The sequence below is a fragment of the Apus apus genome, chromosome 2 (genome assembly GCF_020740795.1).
Source record: "Apus apus isolate bApuApu2 chromosome 2, bApuApu2.pri.cur, whole genome shotgun sequence".
Taxonomy (NCBI): domain Eukaryota; kingdom Metazoa; phylum Chordata; class Aves; order Apodiformes; family Apodidae; genus Apus; species Apus apus.
In genome coordinates this window covers 64,670,264-64,689,583 of record NC_067283.1, presented here as the reverse complement: position 1 = coordinate 64,689,583, position 19,320 = coordinate 64,670,264, and the positions used below count along the sequence as shown (strand labels likewise).

General features: G+C 45.3%; 1 protein-coding gene across 3 annotated transcripts in view; it reads right to left on the bottom strand.

The window, feature by feature from the left end:
- JARID2 (jumonji and AT-rich interaction domain containing 2) overlaps positions 1-18,378 on the bottom strand; it is a 224,376-nt gene extending 205,998 nt beyond the window's left edge. For 2 of the 3 annotated variants that reach the window (XR_007888493.1, XM_051609208.1), the window contains exon 1: positions 17,634-18,378. Coding sequence is in view for 2 of the 3 variants with exons in the window: in XM_051609208.1 (XP_051465168.1) it covers positions 17,634-17,678 (45 nt within the window). In the remaining variant the exon portion in view is untranslated. The remainder of the gene's footprint in view (positions 1-17,633) is intronic. The other variant, XM_051609207.1, reaches the window with a different exon arrangement.
- Positions 18,379-19,320: the final 942 nt, after the last annotated feature.

Below are 19,320 nucleotides of genomic sequence, written 5' to 3'. Positions count from 1 at the left end.
CTCTGAGCTAAACGACGTTTGCTCCAGCACAGGAATCTGCCTGCATTACGGCAGAAGAACTTAAGCGAGAGCACAGCTTTGCCCAGCCATGACGATCAGCCAGAATAAATCTTATAATCTGTATATGCCTGTGCCTAAGCTATCCTACACTCATGTTGTTCAACCCCATATGTACCCGCTGAAATACTGGCAAGCAGCAAACGTGCTTCTTCCAGGCAGGCACACCTCCCTACAAACCAAACTCGGCCCCTCTGGTGACAATATTGCACCCCCAGCCAGGAGAAAGAAAGCTGCACGGACATTTCAGCCTGCCACGCTGACACCGTTTAGCTCATTTCATTTCCAAATGCAAAAGACAGGTCTCCAATATACAGACAACAAATCCCCACTAGCCTATTCTTACATTCAATTTGCATAACACATGACTCTACAGCATTAGCAAAATTCCACGCTGCAAGCACATTTAATAAAATCATAGCGATGACGGCTTAAACAGCGCATTAGTTAAAATTCCTGCAATGCCTATTATCAGTGGAGTTACATGATACAGGGAAGGGTGGCGTGCCCTAGTGAAACCTCATGCAGGCAGCCAACTGACTGCAAAAAAGACTGGAAGATCACATGAGTGCTCCCACAGAAAAACAATTAAAGACCGGACCCCCTCCCTCCCTTTACCCCCCAAAAGCCAGTGTGGCATCACGTAAGCAAAAGCCCTACTCCATGTTACGCTCCTGGAGCCTCAAGCAAAGGCAAGGAGAACTAGCAGAGGAACTGTGTGCTTGCCCCACCACGGAGGCATGCTTTGCATTCTTAAGCAGCACCCTCTGAAACCAATCATCGTTACTCTCTAATTGGCTGCAAGGAAGCCTTGACAGCCAAAAGAAGTACTCTGACTCCTGGTGACTATAGGAGCCTGTTAGTGCAACTCCTCCAGTTGACAGCTGGGGAGGAGGAGTCAGAAATCTGCACTGAAGTTGTGAAATTATGTAATTGTGACTGCTTACAATAATCAAAGTACTAGCAAAAAAGGATGCACAGGACAGGAGGAGAACTGAATTACTCCCGACCAAGGCAGGTACAGCGCAGTAATTCAGAGGCACATTTACATGAGTCAGGGCAAATGCTGTGGGAAGATGGGACTAAATTGAAGAGGATCCTTAAACCGCCTTACTTCTAAAATATTTTGCTCTAAGGCAAAACACGCACCATGTATTTTAAAGCATTAAGACACTAATTCTGTAAACAATAATGCCTCCAGCATGCACACTGCGCGCTGGAATGGATTCCTCAACTTGGCCTCATCACTTATGCATCTGATGAAACAAACACTGACAGCTTTTTTGCATTTGTAAAGGCCCCACAGCAGCTGTGGTGATCCCACCATAGAGCAATGAATTAAGCCTGAAACCCAGCTGGGTCTGCACAGAAGCCTTTTTTGCACAATACAGCAAGACTTATCATTATTAACCTAGGCATTATTGTAAAATATTCTGCATTACATTAAGAATGAAGATAGAGATGCCCCGGAAAATTAGCTCTAATAGGCAATTTATAGCATTTAAAAATATGGATACCACATTGATTGCTAATTGACAACAGATTTCATAGTTTCATTTACATACAACCACAGTGAATCAGGTAATTACAGGATATGGCTTAAGTAGGAAACAAGGCAAAATTTTACAAGTAACCCACATTAAAGTTATAAAACATATTACAAACTTTTATAATGTATAAACAGATCAAATTTAAAATAACTCTCAAAATTATCGATCTTCATATCTGAAGGAATTTGAGATAGACTTTTCAAGGAAATGGACACGCTTTCATCTAGTACCACTGTTATTTGGGGGACTAAAGCAAGTAGCTTAATGCATTAAGCAGTAATATTTAGTCAGATATTGACTATATTATTTTTCCACTCTACAACTACATAAATATGTATTGAACAAAGAGTCAGGAATAACTTGGGAAAAGTAACTTGAAAGTAATTAATTGAAAAAGAGTTTTCATAGACAGAATACATTGGCTCAGAACTGAAACTCTATTCTTCCACTACTTTTAACATTGTATTTAGAAGAGAAGCCAGAGAAATCCAAATGAAGTTTCCTACTTTACAAAATAGAATATTCAGCTTATCTTGCTTAGTAATTAAGAATACTTCTTCAAGACTGAACCACAAAAACATGCGTTTTCTCAAAGGATGCACAGAGACACATGCAAAAAAAGCAGCTAAGTTGTGTAAAACAGAAGAATTCAAGGTGCTAGTCCACTGACATGATAAAAATTTAAGCCTATCCTCACAACATCTCCATGTGAGGAAACTATTTCTCTGGCTACCACAACAGAAATATACTTTCTGATTTCAAGAAGTACACGGGCAGATATTGTGTGTGGTTTGTCTTTCCCACAGTTTCTCCTTCTAGAGGATTACTCAGCTAATTACATAGGCTTCCTGATGATGACTTCACACGGGCTTCCAAATGGTGACTTCCAAAGTAAAGGTATGAAAAGAGCAGTGGAGAGCACTGATGAAGCAGGAGGAGGAAAACAAAGTCACAAGGTGCAACTGGAAAATAAGCAGCTAACTTAAGAGGTAGGAGTATGGTTAGCAGAAATAGCAAGATGAAAAATATCTTCCATCTACCATTTTTAAAACCTATGCATTTCTCCACAATGCCTATTCGATCTAAGCCAGCGAAACTAAAGTCTTACTAATAGAAACCAAAATTACAGGCAGCAGCAACAAAAAAACCCTAATTCCTTTTATTTGTGGCATGGCCTCTGTTCCCAGGCCTTTTTTATTTTCAGCAGGGGGAGCTGGGGGGAGGGAAGGGGAAGGAAGGGAGAGAGAGCATAAGGTAAAAAACTTAAGGGAAAAAAAAAGGGGAAGAAAATGAACTTCAGACTCTGTGCCACATTTGGCTAAAATGAAGCGAGATCCAATTGGCAGCTTTTGCATATATGACCCTCCAAAGGCAAGCTGTCAGCTTGATAACAGTTGAAGGAAATAAATTGACAACTCTGTACTGTTCTGAAACTCTTGCGTAATTAAGTTACAGTTTCATCCTGGAAGATGGCCAAAAAGCATAAATCAATGAGCAACCAACCTTGTATGATTTTGATCACAACAGTAATCATCATCCAAAGACAGGCTGTTTGTTAAGCCCTAGTAATATTTGAATTGGTCCTCCACACCACCAAGTTAATCTGACAGTAAAAAGGAGATTCACTGTGCAGAGAAAACTGGGCAGAGTTGCTTTTCAGAAGTGACAATAAAGTAGCTCTTCAACCTAGTCCAGAAAGAGCCAGACACATGAAACTTCTACAGAAAGAATAGTGAAATTATCAAGCTTGCAAACACAGAATAGGTAAAAAACTTTACTTTGATAGGCATTAAACAAGCCAGGCACCAGCAAATATCATTAAATGAGGCTGTATAGCAAAAAAAACTTTTCTCCAGAGAACTTTTTCATGCCATGGCATGAAGCAACTATTAAATAGATGAATGCAAGAAGATAATTTAAGTTTTGCTACCAGTAACCCTGAGAGCTGATATTTGCACCTTTCAAGAACCTAAAGATCATGTCATTGTGGAAATAGTCTTCATTTTTCTCCAGGGAGCTCCCACACAAACAAGCAAACCAACCAATTTTAAAAATAAAATTAAAAAAAAAAAAAGCTATGCAAATAACAACAACCTGGGAGATGCAGATTTAAAACTCTGGTTTTGACAGTTTTATATTCTCTTATCTATGACAGGATTAGGAGTCCTGATAACCAGCCTGCTGTAACTGAGATTTCCCTTACTAGATGTTGTCTTTAGTTTCTAAGCTGAACAGTAGGCTGGTCGGCCAGCCTTAGAATTGTTCTTACAGTCTTCTTCTTTTGTCTCAAATAATGCCAGCTATGCAATCTTATTTCTTACATGCTTAAAAATTTATAATACTTCTAAGGGGCTGCCTCAAGAGATCACCTATTATTTTGTTCTTTCCTTAACTAGACTAGTTTATGCATGGGCTTAACATTATTCATGTGTGTTGAAATTAAACTATGTATTAACTCCCTCAGATCAACTGCAGATCCTTGGTTTTATTGAAGAGGGTGATCTAATCCCTGAGAAAGTTTAGTAGATAGGAAATATCGCAATGGCTCTCTTCCACAGAGTAATGAGCTTTCAAAGCTGAAGTTCTATACACTCTGTTGCTTTGGCTTTGTAACACATGGGTTTCTAGCTAAAATACTGGGTCTTCTCTGGGCAAAAAATATTTGGAGAGCATGGAATAAAGGAAGAAGTAGTGCAAAATTATGAGGTCTTCTAAGGGAGAAGGATAACCTTTAAACATAGAAGTGAATTACTGCTCTGTGGGAACAGAAGAATGGTGATAAATCAGACATCTATACAGAGGACAGCTGAGAGCAAATTTCAGAACACCTTCAAAAGCATGTCAGAACAGACACGTTCAAAGTCTTCTTCCAAAGACAAGTGTGCTCTTGTATATTCTTCTCCTGTAAAAGAGGAAGATGCACTTTCCTTGCTAAGATATAATGCCCAACAGCCAAGCTGTAGCTGAACTTCAGAAGGCACAACCACGACACCATGACTGAGGGAGCACACAAAAGTAAAAGCAGCAAAAATATTGCTAAGATTACTAGAGACAGAGACAGCAGCAGAACCTAACTGGGAACACAGGGCAAGCTGTTCTCCACATGAGCAGGACTTCAACCACAGACACGTATCCTGGCCATTTTTCCCACATGACACTAACCTTGGTTTCACAAACTGTGCCAAAGGGCAGGTTAGCCCTCCGAGGCTGAGCACGCTCATGCTGCCCCAGACGTAGCTGCAGTCATGCCTGTAGCATGCAGGCAATGACAATGCTCTCATACACCTTTGAAAAGAGCCTGTGTGAAGGAGATGGATCCTACAGAGCTGATAACCGAGCAATCCCCCTCAGGTGGTACCACATACCAACTCATGGTTATGCAAGGTGAACAGGGACACAAAAAGGAGACAAAGAAAGGAGCAAAGGCTATGCAGAAAAATATTCTGAAAAACTTCTCACCACTCAACACTATTCTAGAGGGGAAAGCAGGACATATATGGACAGATGTGCATGCAGGAATGCTGCTTCTGGTCCCATTTGGGCCAAGAGGCAGAGCATAGCAGGTATGGCCTCAACAGTTTGCGGCGTGAGCAGACATGGGGTGTTAAGGCATTAAGACGTGGGCTGTCTGTAAGGAGAAGAAAACTACAGACTCAACCCTGGCAGGATCTGAGAAAAGTTAGTGAAAAAAGGAAAGAATAAGTTTATCCCTGTACCCTTTTCCATCCAATTTAGCAAGACAGTAATTTTTTAAATGCCCACAAGGAATTAATTTCACTACATCCTTGACTGCAAGAGTAATGGGCATAAAATGACACAAAAAGAATCAAGAAGAATATAAGAAAGGATGCTTATGAGGGGAAAATACATTATTACCTACATGGTAAACCTGTTTTCTTCCTCTGCATGATGCACCACCAGCTTTCACAGGAGGCAGCTGAAGTACTATTATAACGAAATACTAAGTATTATATAAAGAAACTATGTTACCTACAAGACTTTAAGAGATAATACTTTCCTTAACATATTTATGCTGAAAATTGTATTCCTGCTCTTCAAAGCAACAGGGTCCAGAAATCATTATTCCTAGTCTGCTACCCAGCGTAGACAAAATCTGACCACCTTTAGTTATTTTGGAAGGTCATACTCAGAGACTACAAATATCCTTTCAATTATGGAAGCTGTGCACTCTTTTTTACGACTGGTCAGTCATGTCACATAATGCTGCTCTTCACTGAAAGAGCATGAATATTAACGTTTTAGAATTAAAAGCCTTTCATGTAAGTGAATTATGAAATTAGCTTTTCCTGAATGCTCACATCAGCATGATTTGATTTCCCAAAAGTTCTAAAATGACTTTAAAAAGGGATGAGCATGGCCACATTCTTCTTTTCTTCCACAGTATCTGCACATTAACAGTTTGCTGAGCCTTGCATAACTCAAGTATACAGCCAGTATTTTCTATAACCAACACTCAAATTGTGCACACAGGCTTGAGAGGCAAGTAGCAACAGTGCAATCCTTCCCCTTCCAAAGTATTTCCTGTGGAGTTGCCCCCAAAAATAACTGCAGGAGCCCTTCCTCATCTCCCCATTTGGCCTTCAGGAAAAGAAAACAATATTGTGACAACAGTTCATCTTTGCTTCTTGCCAGCAGCTTCATAAGAGCTTATTTCCAAAGACAGGGATGATGTGGATACAGGAGCCCAACCAGAGAAATACACAGAAATAGGAGAACGAGAAAAGCATGGCACTAGAAGACAAGAGGGCAGGGAGGGGGGAGGGGGAAGTGAACTGTAAAAAATGCCAGTACTATGCACACTATGAGGAAGAGTAAGGTAAGAAAATAAAATGAACAATTACTACATTTAAATAAAGTATTAAGAGAAGATGCTGGGGGGGGAAGGAAACTGTTCAGGGGAAAAAAAAAAAACAACAAAACCAAGCAGGACTACATCTAGTAAAGCCACTAAAATCATTAAATGGCGATCACCCTCTTGGAAAACTAACATTCCTGCCTGCAAATACTTGCACACACTCTTACACAGGAACAGCAAAATCTCAAACCCTGAAAAGCTCTTCGCCATGTGCTTAACTCACGAGCTCCAAGTACTTCATCTAATGTAAGAGTATTCATGCATTTGAGACAGGCACGTGCTACAGCATCTTGCTGGATTGAAACTGGGGGTGCAGTTCCACATGTCTTTCTAATCTGGAGCAGAGCCAGAGGTCTCTGTGCCCCACCATGCTATTAACTGTGCCACTAAAACGTCTTTGCAAGTTTGCACTGAAACCAGATGATTTAAAAATGAATGGGGGAAGAAAGGAGAGCATTGGCATAACTAGTTCTTAAGCCAGATAATTTCAGTGATCCTATTTCATATGGAGCTCTACAGTTGTACTGAAACGGCCAAAGCACTACACCATGAAGGAAAGATCAGTAGGGTCACCAGTGCTGGCTTCAATGGTGAGAAAAAGGCATGTGATGCCACATCCTGATGTTCCTATAATTAAAGGAAACATTGTTTTTTGTAGCTTTTTGATTTGACATGGTTTAGCTTTCCTGGGGCAAAAATACATCAGCACTTCAGTTCACTTGCACATAGAGTAGACACGAGTAGTTTTAACAAGAGAAGCTATCTGAATTTATTCTTCAGTAGTACAAGATAAACCAAATAAATCCGTGGGAAAATTCTGGAGGAACTCCCTTCTGTAAGAAGGTCCTTGTTGTAGGAAGCAGAACTGTACAGTGACTTCACTTCCACATTAGAGTTCCTGTAATGTGGGGTGAGTGTATGTGTGTGTTAAATCAAAAAGTATTTCTTCTTCCTCTACCAGACTGAGCAGTGGAACGCATCTTCCAGTAGCACAGCTATCTCAATTTTCTTACCCTTTTTTCTTCTCTTGTACAAGTTTAAAACTGTTCAAAGCAGGCAGAGCACACAAAAACAGTGGTACATTTTTAACCCTCTTCTAACATTTTTTAGCACTTTGGATATTATTATGGTAGTACCATGACCACAAGGCACAAACATCTTCAGCTTCATTTTCACCTGCATGGCCTAAATTCATTTCAACCTTATTTAATATTCAACATACTTCCAAGCACCAGGACAGTACAGCAAAATCCATGCCCAAACAATCCTTAAAACAGAGAAGGACACCTAATACTCTTTACTAGGAAGTAAAACATATATCTTGACTCCAATTTAGTCATGATTTCACAGCCCATTTAAGCTCAAACTATTGCTAAAAGAAGTAATCATACCCCCTTGCCACTTTGCATCCCTCCAACAAATTCCCCAGACCAGGTATTTTTACAGATGCATCCCAAACTGCAAATAGTAAATGAATCCACATTAAAAACCAAACATATTTTGTTAGTTCAGTTTCAGCCTGGAAAGTCCACAGACTGTGGTGGGAGCTATCACCTGGTACACATGTTGGCCTGCAGAAGAGAGGGGAAAGAGGCAACCAGAGGAAAGCTAAACTGCTTCTTTCAATGCAATGGACGCTTAAATCGATCATAAAAGCACAGCATTAGGCAGTTCACTGGTCTCGTTTGTACTAAAGGCGAAACACAAATGCTACACACAGGACGTTTCCACCATTGATAGGAAGAAGGGGACTGTAGACCAGGACAGGACTTCTTCACTAGACAGTTACCTCTTACTTTTGTAGTTTTTATTGGTTCAAGGCATCACAGACTGACTTGAAAAACGAAAAAGCCAGCTTCACAATTATTTGCCATTAGGACAACCATAATTTCTTCCAAGTTATAAATAATTCACAAGTTACAGTTCCTGTAACAAGCTGTAACTCCAGCTTTTAAGTAACACGAAGCCTTTTGTCTTAGAAAGTGATATTACTGTGTCCCCATTATATGTTGAATAACTGAACAAAAAAATTAACATTGGTAAAAGCTTTTCAAATGGAAGATAAAGGCCTCAGTAGCAGAAAGACTACCTTCTTCTTCCAGTCTTACTCGGGTGTAGCAGAGCTTTAAATAAATGATTAGAGGAAATACTATTCCAACACATTATCTGCTGCTTTATATCCAAAACTGAAAGGACGTTCCCTTCTCTCAGAAAGCCAGTCTGCACAATGGCAACAGGCCATGGGAATGTTCATCATTATCACTATGCTTCGAGAGGGAGAGAGATGTGACTATCAATCAGAAAGCTACATCTCGGGTGTCCATCTATGTCATCCTTTTGTGAAAAACACTCATGTTAAGGCTGGTTGTTTGGAATGTCACTTAAAAAGGAACCGTGTACAACACCAGCTTAGTTACCAGTAAACTTTGCAAAGAACAACAGAAAACTTTATTTTTGCTTGGCTTTGAGTTTTGTAAACTCCAAGTCTGGACCAAGTTTTGTAGGGGCTGTAAAGAAAACAGAAGCAGTTCTATTTTTTTTCAGCTTGAGTTGAGTTAAGAAGTTAATTGATCTGGCATACGTGGCAGGGTTGGAAATTTGTATTACAGGGCTTTTAGCATGCATGCTGCAGCTGAGAGATTTGGCTTGCAACTTCGATGTACCGAAAACAACTCTGTGGGACAAACTGCCTGAAAGTAATATCCATGAAATAAAAAAGGCAAGAAGGAAGGAAACATACCCATTCTCTAAATCATCCTTAGGCTGCCTTATAAAAAGGCACCCTGTAGAAAGAGAAAAAAAAAAAAAAAAACAAGCCTATAAACATATGGTGGTAGCCTGCAGCAACTTAAAACTCTAAATGCAGTTTCTAGACTGTGTACTTTTGGGACATAAAGATTTCCAGTTTTAGGACATTACAGAAAGTTGTATGCTAAATATAACAACTAATAAAAATAATTATAAGCATCTCAAAGCACGAGACACTGGACAGACTCTTATCCAAGACTCATGGTTTCTGTCCCTTTTATTAGTAGCAACCTTAAAAAATATTTGTACATTCCAATTCACTTCACTCACATGCTTTACATCTGCAAGTTCCTCTTTGTATTTCTTAAAAATGCAGGCCATTCCCAAATGTACCCAGAAAATGGTTATCAGCTGTTTAAATTGAGTTGTCGGGGCCCATGGGAAAGTGAATTCCTGTCACTGAGGAGCCTCAAAAGCTTACTGTCTTGGTTGGAGTCCACAGAATACAGCATGACTAGCAGGATGTCTACCACGAGGCTAAAGTTTACCCAAAGCAGTAGCAGATATTTTTTATCCAGAAGAAGATAAAGCACAAAAAAAGTCCTTTCCTTAATATACAGAGGTGAGAAAGGGCAGAGTATACAGTCCTGTTCTTGCAGGCAGTGAAGGGGAAAAACATGAAGTCAAAATGCCAGTATACAACACTGTCCAGAAATATTGGGGAACACATACCTCAACTCCCACTCACATAAATGTCTTAAAAATAGGCATAGAACTGATTTCCATATGGACATAGTTGAAAGAGCCAATTAACTTCCCCAAATTCACTCCTATCATTCTTAATTTAAAAGTATACATTGTTTCAAAACTAATGTGCAAGCAAAGCTAAAAATGAATTGCTAGTAATATATAGTTATCCTGCCTTGGCTCAGACAACACAGTATCAAAGTGCAAAACTAAGATTAGTAGATTATGTCAGAATAAGCTCCCATGGTTTATTTTTGAACTTTATAAATATCATTAGCCAGTCATCATAGCATGCTTGTGCCAAAACACGCTAATCTGCAACCATCACATCATCCAAAAGATGTCAGACCAGCAAGGCAAGCTCCAAGAACTGAAAGCAGAGCATAGGCCCACAAACACCACAAGCTCTCTTGGTGCACAGCACCAGGCCACAGTTTCTCAACTTGATTCTTATTATTTGCATTTCTTCTTGACTTTAGGAAAGTAAAAGCAATACAGTAACAGCCACAGATCCAAAGCTGCCTTTTTGCAGAGCAAATCCAAGGAACAGTCTGCCAGAAAAGACTGCAAGAACCCAAGTAGGAAAAGACCAAGCAGACACATTACAGAAGAGAGACATTTAGAAAGGATTAAATCATGCCGCTCAAGTGATGCAATTATAAACTCTTCGGGGGCATCATCACATTTTTGCAAAACGGGTTTTAGCAGTGTCAGAAAGTCTGACTGCAACAGTAGCAATTGTACAGCCACTAAACCAAACCTGAGCAGAAACTACTTTTGCTTCACAGGTCTGACCTAGATGTAGAAAGTGAATGGAGACCTTAATACAAGTTCCTTACTGTGTTTTCAATGCATTTTTTTAAGTCATACAATCCCACTTTTATGTCAGATTAAAGGAGGTTTTGTTCCCCTAGATGAAAATACATTATATGGTTTATGACACTTCAATCCATGATGAGACATTTGATGCACACATGCTGAAACACTTTCAGTTGCTGCTCTTCCCTGCATGAACTGGTGGAACAATGATTTCCACCTGAGTGTTTTTACCTTGCTTCTGTGCTTAGCCAACTTGGTCACTCCAAACAGCTTTCTGCAGCAGCATAAATTAAGCCAATAAACTTTGCATGGGAGCAGATGGGTACACTCAAACCATCCATCTGCTAGCAGACCAGGGAGCTGTGATCTCTAGCCAAGAGCCTCAAGACACGGTGTTAAGCATGGCAATGCCCTCAGACACTGCTCAAGCTTTGCCACAGATTGTGGCCACGTTTGTGGGGCAAGTCAGGAGAGCAGCATTTTACAGCTTCAGACCCTTCATCTGCATAAGGAAGTGACAGACAAAAAGAAAGCTCACGTGGAGGGCAAGAAAGATAGTATATTTTCAAACAAGCCCTCAACAGCTACAATTAAAGGGTTTATTCCTTTACCACAGCCCACCACTGGAAATACCAGGCCCATGCCGAATCCGAAGGAACAACATCAGAGCAGGATGTCATTACACAAGGGAAAGTGTGAAACCCGAGCAAGTGAAACAGAAAATGGTTTTAGACCTTCTACCTACCAATTAATTGAGAACATGTTTTTCTGACTGACCGAAATAAACCCACCCCTACAAATGAAAACCAAGAGTTCCCAAATACAACCTGTTCCTTAACAACCAAGGAGGGTCACATACAATATTCCCAGTAGTAATGAGCCAGCAAAACAACCCATCAAAGATCCAGGAGAACACCAAATTCATTTTGACAAGCATATTATTTCCTGTATCTGAATTCCAGTGCCAAGTACTCCTCACACACTAGACCTGAATTTTACAACTGATTTGCAGACTTCTAAGTTTCCTGGTGGCTTCCTACCACTTAAAAACACTTCAAATAAAAAACGGTAGTAAGTATAAAAAGTGTATGTATACCATATCCCATATCTGTGACATTAAACTCCAGGAGTATTTTCCTCTTTTCTCTGAAGTTCTAACAACACGTTAAGGGGCTTTGTATTGAAGGCGAAGAGCTGGATCGTAAAAACAGCCTGAAGTTTTGGTCTGTAGCATAAGGGACATTTAGGGCCATAAGCATCAGGAAACACTTAAGGGAAGCTCAGGTTTGGCAACACTGAAATTTGCATTATTAGACTTGAAAGTTAATGTCCCGTTAATCTTACACAGAGGCAGTCAAATCCATCAGCACTATTGTTTTCAGACTGTCTGCCCACTAAGGCAAACAATGCATCATTTACACTTGGTTTACATTTATAGTTGGGAAGAAAGCTATGCAAAGGACTAGAGGAAAAACCAGAATGTTTTAAATGCAAATTTGGATTTCACAGCAATGCATGTATTCCTCTGCAAATTCCACATCTGCTAAATCACACAAAAGCTGTGTGCTTGTAATAAAAAATAATAAACGTGTCTCTACTTCCCCTTTCCCTACTTTAAAGTTACCTTTAGGCCTCCCATTCACTTGAGTATTGCAAACTGGAAACTTTAGAAAACGAAAGCAGCTGGTGTTTCCCCTCACTCCCTAAGTTCAACTAGTATTCATTCATTACAATACAGATGACAAAAAACCACACAAATCAACTCCAAAAAACATCTCCCTCCTCCTCAAGAACTTTTAAGTTATGTTCAAACCCAGAAATATGAGCAATGTGTATAAACAAAATACAAATTTTAAACTTGGAGTTGCTGTAGCTTCAGACTATGAGATTTAAAAATTGACCTACTTTATGTTATACTCCCACAGCTGAGTCATCACAGTATCAACTGGTCTCTTATCAGCTGCAGAGTATGATCATCACTCAAAAAAATCAACTTTCCATACTGAAATGCATCTTTTATTTTACGACTATGTTAAACATATACTGTTAATCTAACAGTGCAGACCATAACTGGGGACGGGAAAAATCTTTAAAAGTGTGAAACATGTGAAGTAATCCCTGTAGAGCAGATGCCATGCCTTGTAGCAAGAGCCCATAAGCTACAGGGTAGAATATTGGACGAGGTTGCAGAAATACAGATTAGTTCCACCTCCGCCACCGTTACAGCATGTAGCTTCAGGCAAGTAATTTAGACTTCTTTCTGTTTCATCCAACAATAAAATGGAGGGAATGCTGCTGCCTTACAGAATCAGCTGACGTTTATACTATGCTTTAGCATATGCATAACATTAGCTGTTATTTTACATCTAAAGAAAAGGAAGGGGTAATACATTTTTAATATGGGCTTAGTAGGCCTCACAAGAGAAGGTGAAAGCGCTTAATGAACATTAAAAACTCTTCACGGGGGCCTTGATTCATTGTTATTCACTCTGGTCAGAACCTTACACAGACTCCTGGTTCACACTCCATCAGAGCGAGCAGGAGTCCATTAGGATCTCAGGGCAAAGCACATGTTGGTAGCAAAAAGAAAATACTGCTTTTTACAAAAATTATTTTAATTGCTTTTCTAGTTACACACTATCCCATAGCCACTTAAAACTGTAAGAGACAAGAAGGAGGTTAAGAGGAACCCAAACTTAGATCTCAAGTGCAGCTAACACCTTTACACCTTTAGCTCAAGTTCTACATACACTTATGCTGCTGGAATTGTTCCTGCAAGCCTGAAAAAGATCTAGCACAAGAAACCTCCAGGTTATTTGAAATGAGATACAATGTACAATGAATACTACCTCTGCTGTCACGGGTGTATTTACATTATTTATTGTAGGAAGTGATCAAACTTAAAGCACGCTGTCACTTCTGGGGCTGGGAGAGGGAAATGAGGAAACTCCTGCAGAAAACAAAGCAGGGCAGGAGAGTCAGGCTGAAGCCTCAGGGTGCCCAGGGCCAGGCTCCCGCACACAATCATTCCTTACTCAGGAGGAGATGGTGCTGGGTGGTCACCGTTCCCCCAAAAAAAGCCTCCCTGAGCCTGCTTGAAGCAGGCCCGAATAAAGAGCATCTTTTCGAAGGCTGCAGCACTCACAGCAGCTCTCCTCGGACGTCTGCAGCACGTTAATCCTGGACAGGCCCTGCCGGCCCTCTGTCTGAGGGGTTTATGAGGCCATCCGTAGGTGAAGCGTGTCACCTCATGGCAGACTACAGTGCTTTTACCTCTGCAAGGACAAGGGAACAAATCACACAAGGCGACAGCAGTGACATTACTCCTTAATTATATGTTGCCATCTGCTACCATGGCAGAACCGTGCAGGTATTTAAAGACAGTAATCCAGGTCTGATACTTCTAGACCTAACCCAGCAAGAACAGAAGATTTGCTATTCGGCATCACAAAAAAACAGGCAGGAAAACGCACCTGTGAAATTATGCTTAAGACTTCAAAGCTTTTCATTTAAGAACTATTAATTCCAAGCGCATACTGAATGCAGTCTGGCTTCTCGGCTGATGCTTTACAAAGCTGTCACTTTTCTGAGGCTTGAGCCAAAAGGCAATATTTGATATGTAAAGATGTTTGAGAAGGAGGAGGGTGAAGTGAGAAGAAAGATTTGTATGAGTCAGCCACAGCTCTTCTAAAAATTAAGTGATAGCGTTTATAAAGCTCAGGAAAAAAAGATGCATACGCGGATTTCCTCATTCCTGGGTTCTCAGCCACAAAAGATAAAACTCCCAAAGTTTAAGAGAACTTTCAAACGCGGCCACTTGCTAACTGGGGGAGCCGAGCCCCGCCAGGGCAGCCCACAGCCTGCAGGCTCCACTCTATTGTTCGCACCACCTTTTTGTTTTCAGAATTCATTTCGCAAACGCCGAAAAGCAGCAGCCTGAACAGGGTCTGCCCCCCATACAACCCCACACGGAGCGGAGGAGCAGGGCCACCGAGAGAGAGAGGTGCTGGTGCAGGGGAAAGCTACTCCGGGCTGGACCCTCCCTCCTGGCGGCGGGGCGATCCTTGACCCCAGCGCAGCCCCTGGCCTCAGGGGTGGGCGCACCAGCAGCCCCGCGGCCGGGCAGCGAGGCCCGGCACTCGGCGGGCCGTTCTTGCCCTGCGGGGCGGGGAGGCCGGCCCAGGCTCCCCCGTGGGACGCTGAGGCGAGGCCCGACACAGAAGCCGCCAGCTTCCCCCACCGCCTCTCCCGGGTCACCCGCGGCGCTCGCTGCCTGGGTCCCCGGGCGGCAGGCCTGCCTGCCTGCCTGCCTGCCCGCGGAGCGCGGGGCGGGTGTCACCCCTGGGGCCGAGCCTGACACAACGCGGGGATGCCCCGCCAGCCGAGCGCACCCCGCGGAAGCCGGGGCGCCGCGGCGGCCCCGCTCCGGGAGCGGGCGGGCTGGCGGTCACACCTGCAGCCGCGCAGACGGACAACAAAAGGCCTGGCTGGCACCAGCGAGGAAGAGGAGGAGGCGGCGGCGGCGGGCCCCGTTCCGCCGTGCTCCCCCCGGGCTGCCGCCAACACCCGAAGGTCACGGACAGGAGAAAACGCGCCACGCGTGTCGCCACCTCCGCCCCCGCGGGGAGGGGCGGCGGCTGGCCCACCTCCCACCCCGAAACCGGCAGGGCAGGGCAGGGCAGGGCCGGGCGGCCCGCACCTGCTCACCTGGCCCGAGGCCGGGCCGGGCCGGGCCGGGCCGGGCCGCCCCCCTCCCACGCAGCGCAACCGAGCGCTGCCCCGGGGCCTCCCCGCGCCCCCGCCCCGCCTCTCGCGTCACGGCGAAAGGGGGAAGGGGGAGGGGGGGGGGGTGCAAAACCGGGGGGGGTGGGGGGGTGGGACGGAGCGCCGAAGATTCCACGGCGCGCAGGCCCGTCCCTTTGTGACGTCACGGGAGCGGGGCGAACCTGGCCGGGCGGCGGCGTGGCCGGCGGCCCGCGGGCTCCGTCACAGCCCCGCAACCTGTTGCTGCCGCCGCCGCTGCTGCCGCCGCCAGCCCCGCCGGCCCGCGTGAAAACGGGGGAAGAGAGGCGGAGGGGGGGGAGAGGAGGAAGGGTTTTTTGGGGTTTGTTTGTTTTTTTTTTTAAATGAATAAAAAAATGAAGCGGCACCGCGAAGTTGCAAGCGGGGAGCACACGGCACGTAGCCCGCCCCCCCTGCCCGGCGGTGCGGGAGAGAAGCCGCATTGTTCGCCCCCCCCACCCCCGGCCGCGGGAGCAGCGGCTTGGGGGGGGGGGGGGGGGGGTGATGATCTCTTACCCCTACACACACGCACACGCCCCCCCCCCCCGCCTTCCCCCCCCCTTAATTATCAACATCGCCGTTTCCTTCCTTCCCTCCCCCGCCCCCCCCCCCCCGCCCCGCTTTTGTCTGCCTGCCTGGGAAACGTGGACGCCTCGCGTGTTTCGCCAGACTTTCCACCCGCCGTTCCCGTTTCGATGCAATACTTTAAACTCGCCGGCCCCGGGCTCCCCGCTCCTCTGCAATGCGGATGTATTTTAATTCGGAAATTTGTGTTGGGGGGGGGGGGGGAAGGGAAGGCACTGGGAGGCGAGGGGGGGGGGGGTTGCCCAGCTCCAAAACAGTGCGCAGCCCCCCTTCTTTCTCCCCCCCACCCCCCCCCCCCCGGGCTGCGTTTCAGCGGGGCGGGCAAGGCGACAGCGGCAGTCAGCTGGAGTCAACTGCAGTTTTTACCGAATCTATAGAATCGGGAGGGAAAGTGTCCCGAAGGTCACCCTCCCTGCCAAGAAACACACCCCCCCCCACACGAAAACCACCGGCACACTCGACAGGCGCGATATAAACTACAACTTTTAAAGCCTGGCATCAAACACACCCAAAAGCGAGAATTTATATTCTATCCCCCCCCCCCCCCCCCCCCCCCCTCCAAAACGAAGGGCTTTTAAAAAAAAAAAAAAAAAAAAAGGTGCAGATAAAAATAATAATTTGCTCTACTGCGTATTTGGCTAATCCCCTTGGTTCTTCCAAACGTAAAGAAAAATCTCCCCTATGCCAATCAAAACGTAACTGGAGCACGAACAAAAATCCAACTACCCATCCACATTTATATGTTTAAAGGATTAGACAATTACAAGGGATTGATTAAGCGGCTGAATAAAGAGAGGCAGAAATACAGCTCGGGCTGCACTGGCTAAGCCCAAATTTTCAAGCCATCAGATGAATTATTTCACAACTGTACCGAGCCATTTCCCCCCCCCCCCCGGTATTAAAGTCAACCCCTGTCTGGTTCGGTGCCTATGGCCAGGCAGGAAAGGGAACGATCGCGTCCAGGAGCTGGGATGTGGTGGGGCGAGAAACCAGCTCGCCATAACCAGACACTCGGTTTCAACTTAAAGGGCTTTTCAGCAACCACCGCCGCCGCTTCCCCGGGCGGGGATACACACAGGCAGAGCAGACAAAAATTCCTCCTTTCGCATGCAAAAGCGCAATATTAATCGAACCGCGTGAAAAATGCCGTTTTCGTGACATTACCGCGGCAGCCTCCCCGAGCTCCCAGCCTTTCATCTCAAACTAGATGATGATTGTGTCATTTGAGGTCAATACATTTATTCACTGGAGGAATCGCTACACGAATCTGGTTTTATAACCAAACTGGAGAGAAGGTTTCCCCGCTGAAAGGGGCCTCTGAAACTCCCCCACCACACCACAGAAAAAAACAAAATCCAGCATCACATTTGTTTCGAAAAGCCTTGTAGCTGCTGCATTAGCTATAAACTTGACATTCACTGCCATTTCCTAAAACTGGGAGTCAAATGATAGATGTTATGGCCACTTACGTATTTCTTTTGAATTATATTCCTCTTGGGTCTTTCTTTGCTCATTCTGGTATCCAAATTCTGATTGCAAAATGGGACAATTGCTTCATGAATTAAAGCCGCGACAATTAAAAAAAAAATATATATGTATCGGAAAAAAAAAAAAAGAAAAATCCTGGGGGGAGGGGGTTGTTTGTAGTGGTATCTTGTAATCCGAGTTTCTTTCCTCACAATGTGATTCTCCTAGCAATAAATCCGAGAAATGGGGGACGGAAAAAAAAAAAAAAAAAAAAAAAAGACGAATGCGAAGGAAACAACAACAACAAAAAATCACTTTAGTGAAACATTGTCATGGAAAATTTCCCCCTCAACACACACACAAAAAAAAAAAAAAAAAGAAAAACCAAAACAAAACAACAACAACAAAAAAACCACGACGCCCTTGATATCCCCTTTTCTTTCTCGAGCCACCTAAGCGATCTGCAGGTCCTTAGTGTCAGAGCTGTAGTTACATCTTGGAGGAGGAGAAGGGGCCGAAAGGAGCAGATAAATAACCGAGACGCTGGCAGTCACGTTGGTGCCGCTGCAGCAAAGGGAAAGCGGCAGAGACAACTCCAGCAGCGGCGGCTCCGGCGGCGGCTCCGGCGGCAGCGGCGGCGGCAGCAGCAGCGAGGGCTGCGCGCACCGTGTGTGTCTCCCCTAACCAATGAGAACAGCTCTTCGCCAGCAACTTTAAATGGACCTGGCTCTCTCTTTTTTTTTTTTTTTTTTTTTTCCTCCCCCTTTAATATATATGTCTGCGTGTGTGTGTGCGCGCGCGCGCGCGTGTGTGTATATATATATATATATATATATATATGCAGGCGGGCGCACGCACACACGCACACATACAGACATCCACGGCTTTTAGGGCCCGGCCTGAACTCCCAACCGGGAGGGCAGCCGCAACGCCCGGCCGGCCCGCTGCGCCCGACGCCCGACACCGCAAGGCCTGGCGGCACGCTTCGTGGGGGGGGGGGCGAAGCGTCACGCGCGCCCCTTCGCTGCCCCCCGCCTCCCCCCCTCTCCCCTCGCCGCTTTTGGCATTTTCGGCGCGGCGACCCCGGCAGTCGAGGTCGCCGCTGCCCCTGCGCCACAAGCCGGGCGAGGAGTTTGGCGACGGTCCCTCAAGAGCGCAGCACGCGCTGTGCCGCCCTGCCCTGCCCTGCCCTGCCCCCCTCCCCGCCCCGCCCCGCAGCAGCCTCTCTCCTCCTGCCTGCCCGCGGCTTTCCCTTCCGCTCCTTCCCTGCCCCCGCCGCGCCTCCCCCGGCCGGGCCGTGCACCGGGGCCCGCCGCGCTGGCCGCACCTGGCCTCGCCGGCGGGGCTCCGCGCAGGGCCCGAGGTATTGCCCTTGCTCGCGGGAAAGTTGTAGTTCCCTCTCCACAAAATGGCGACGGCGAGGAACTACAGCTCCCGCCGTGCCGCGCGCCCGCCCGTGCCCGCCGCCGATTGGCTGCTGCGCCAGAAGCCGCCCTCCCCTTTTCGCCATGCTTGTCCTTTCCCCCCGCCCCCCCCCAGGCTCTCGCCGTTGGTTTCCCCCTCCTGCTTGTCATTCCCCCGCCCCTACCACCGGGCGCCCCGGGGGGGGGGGGGGAAGGAGAGAGGAAGGAAGGAGAAGGTGGGGAGAGGGGGAAGTTTATCGAGCATCGCTGACAGGGAGCGGGGAGG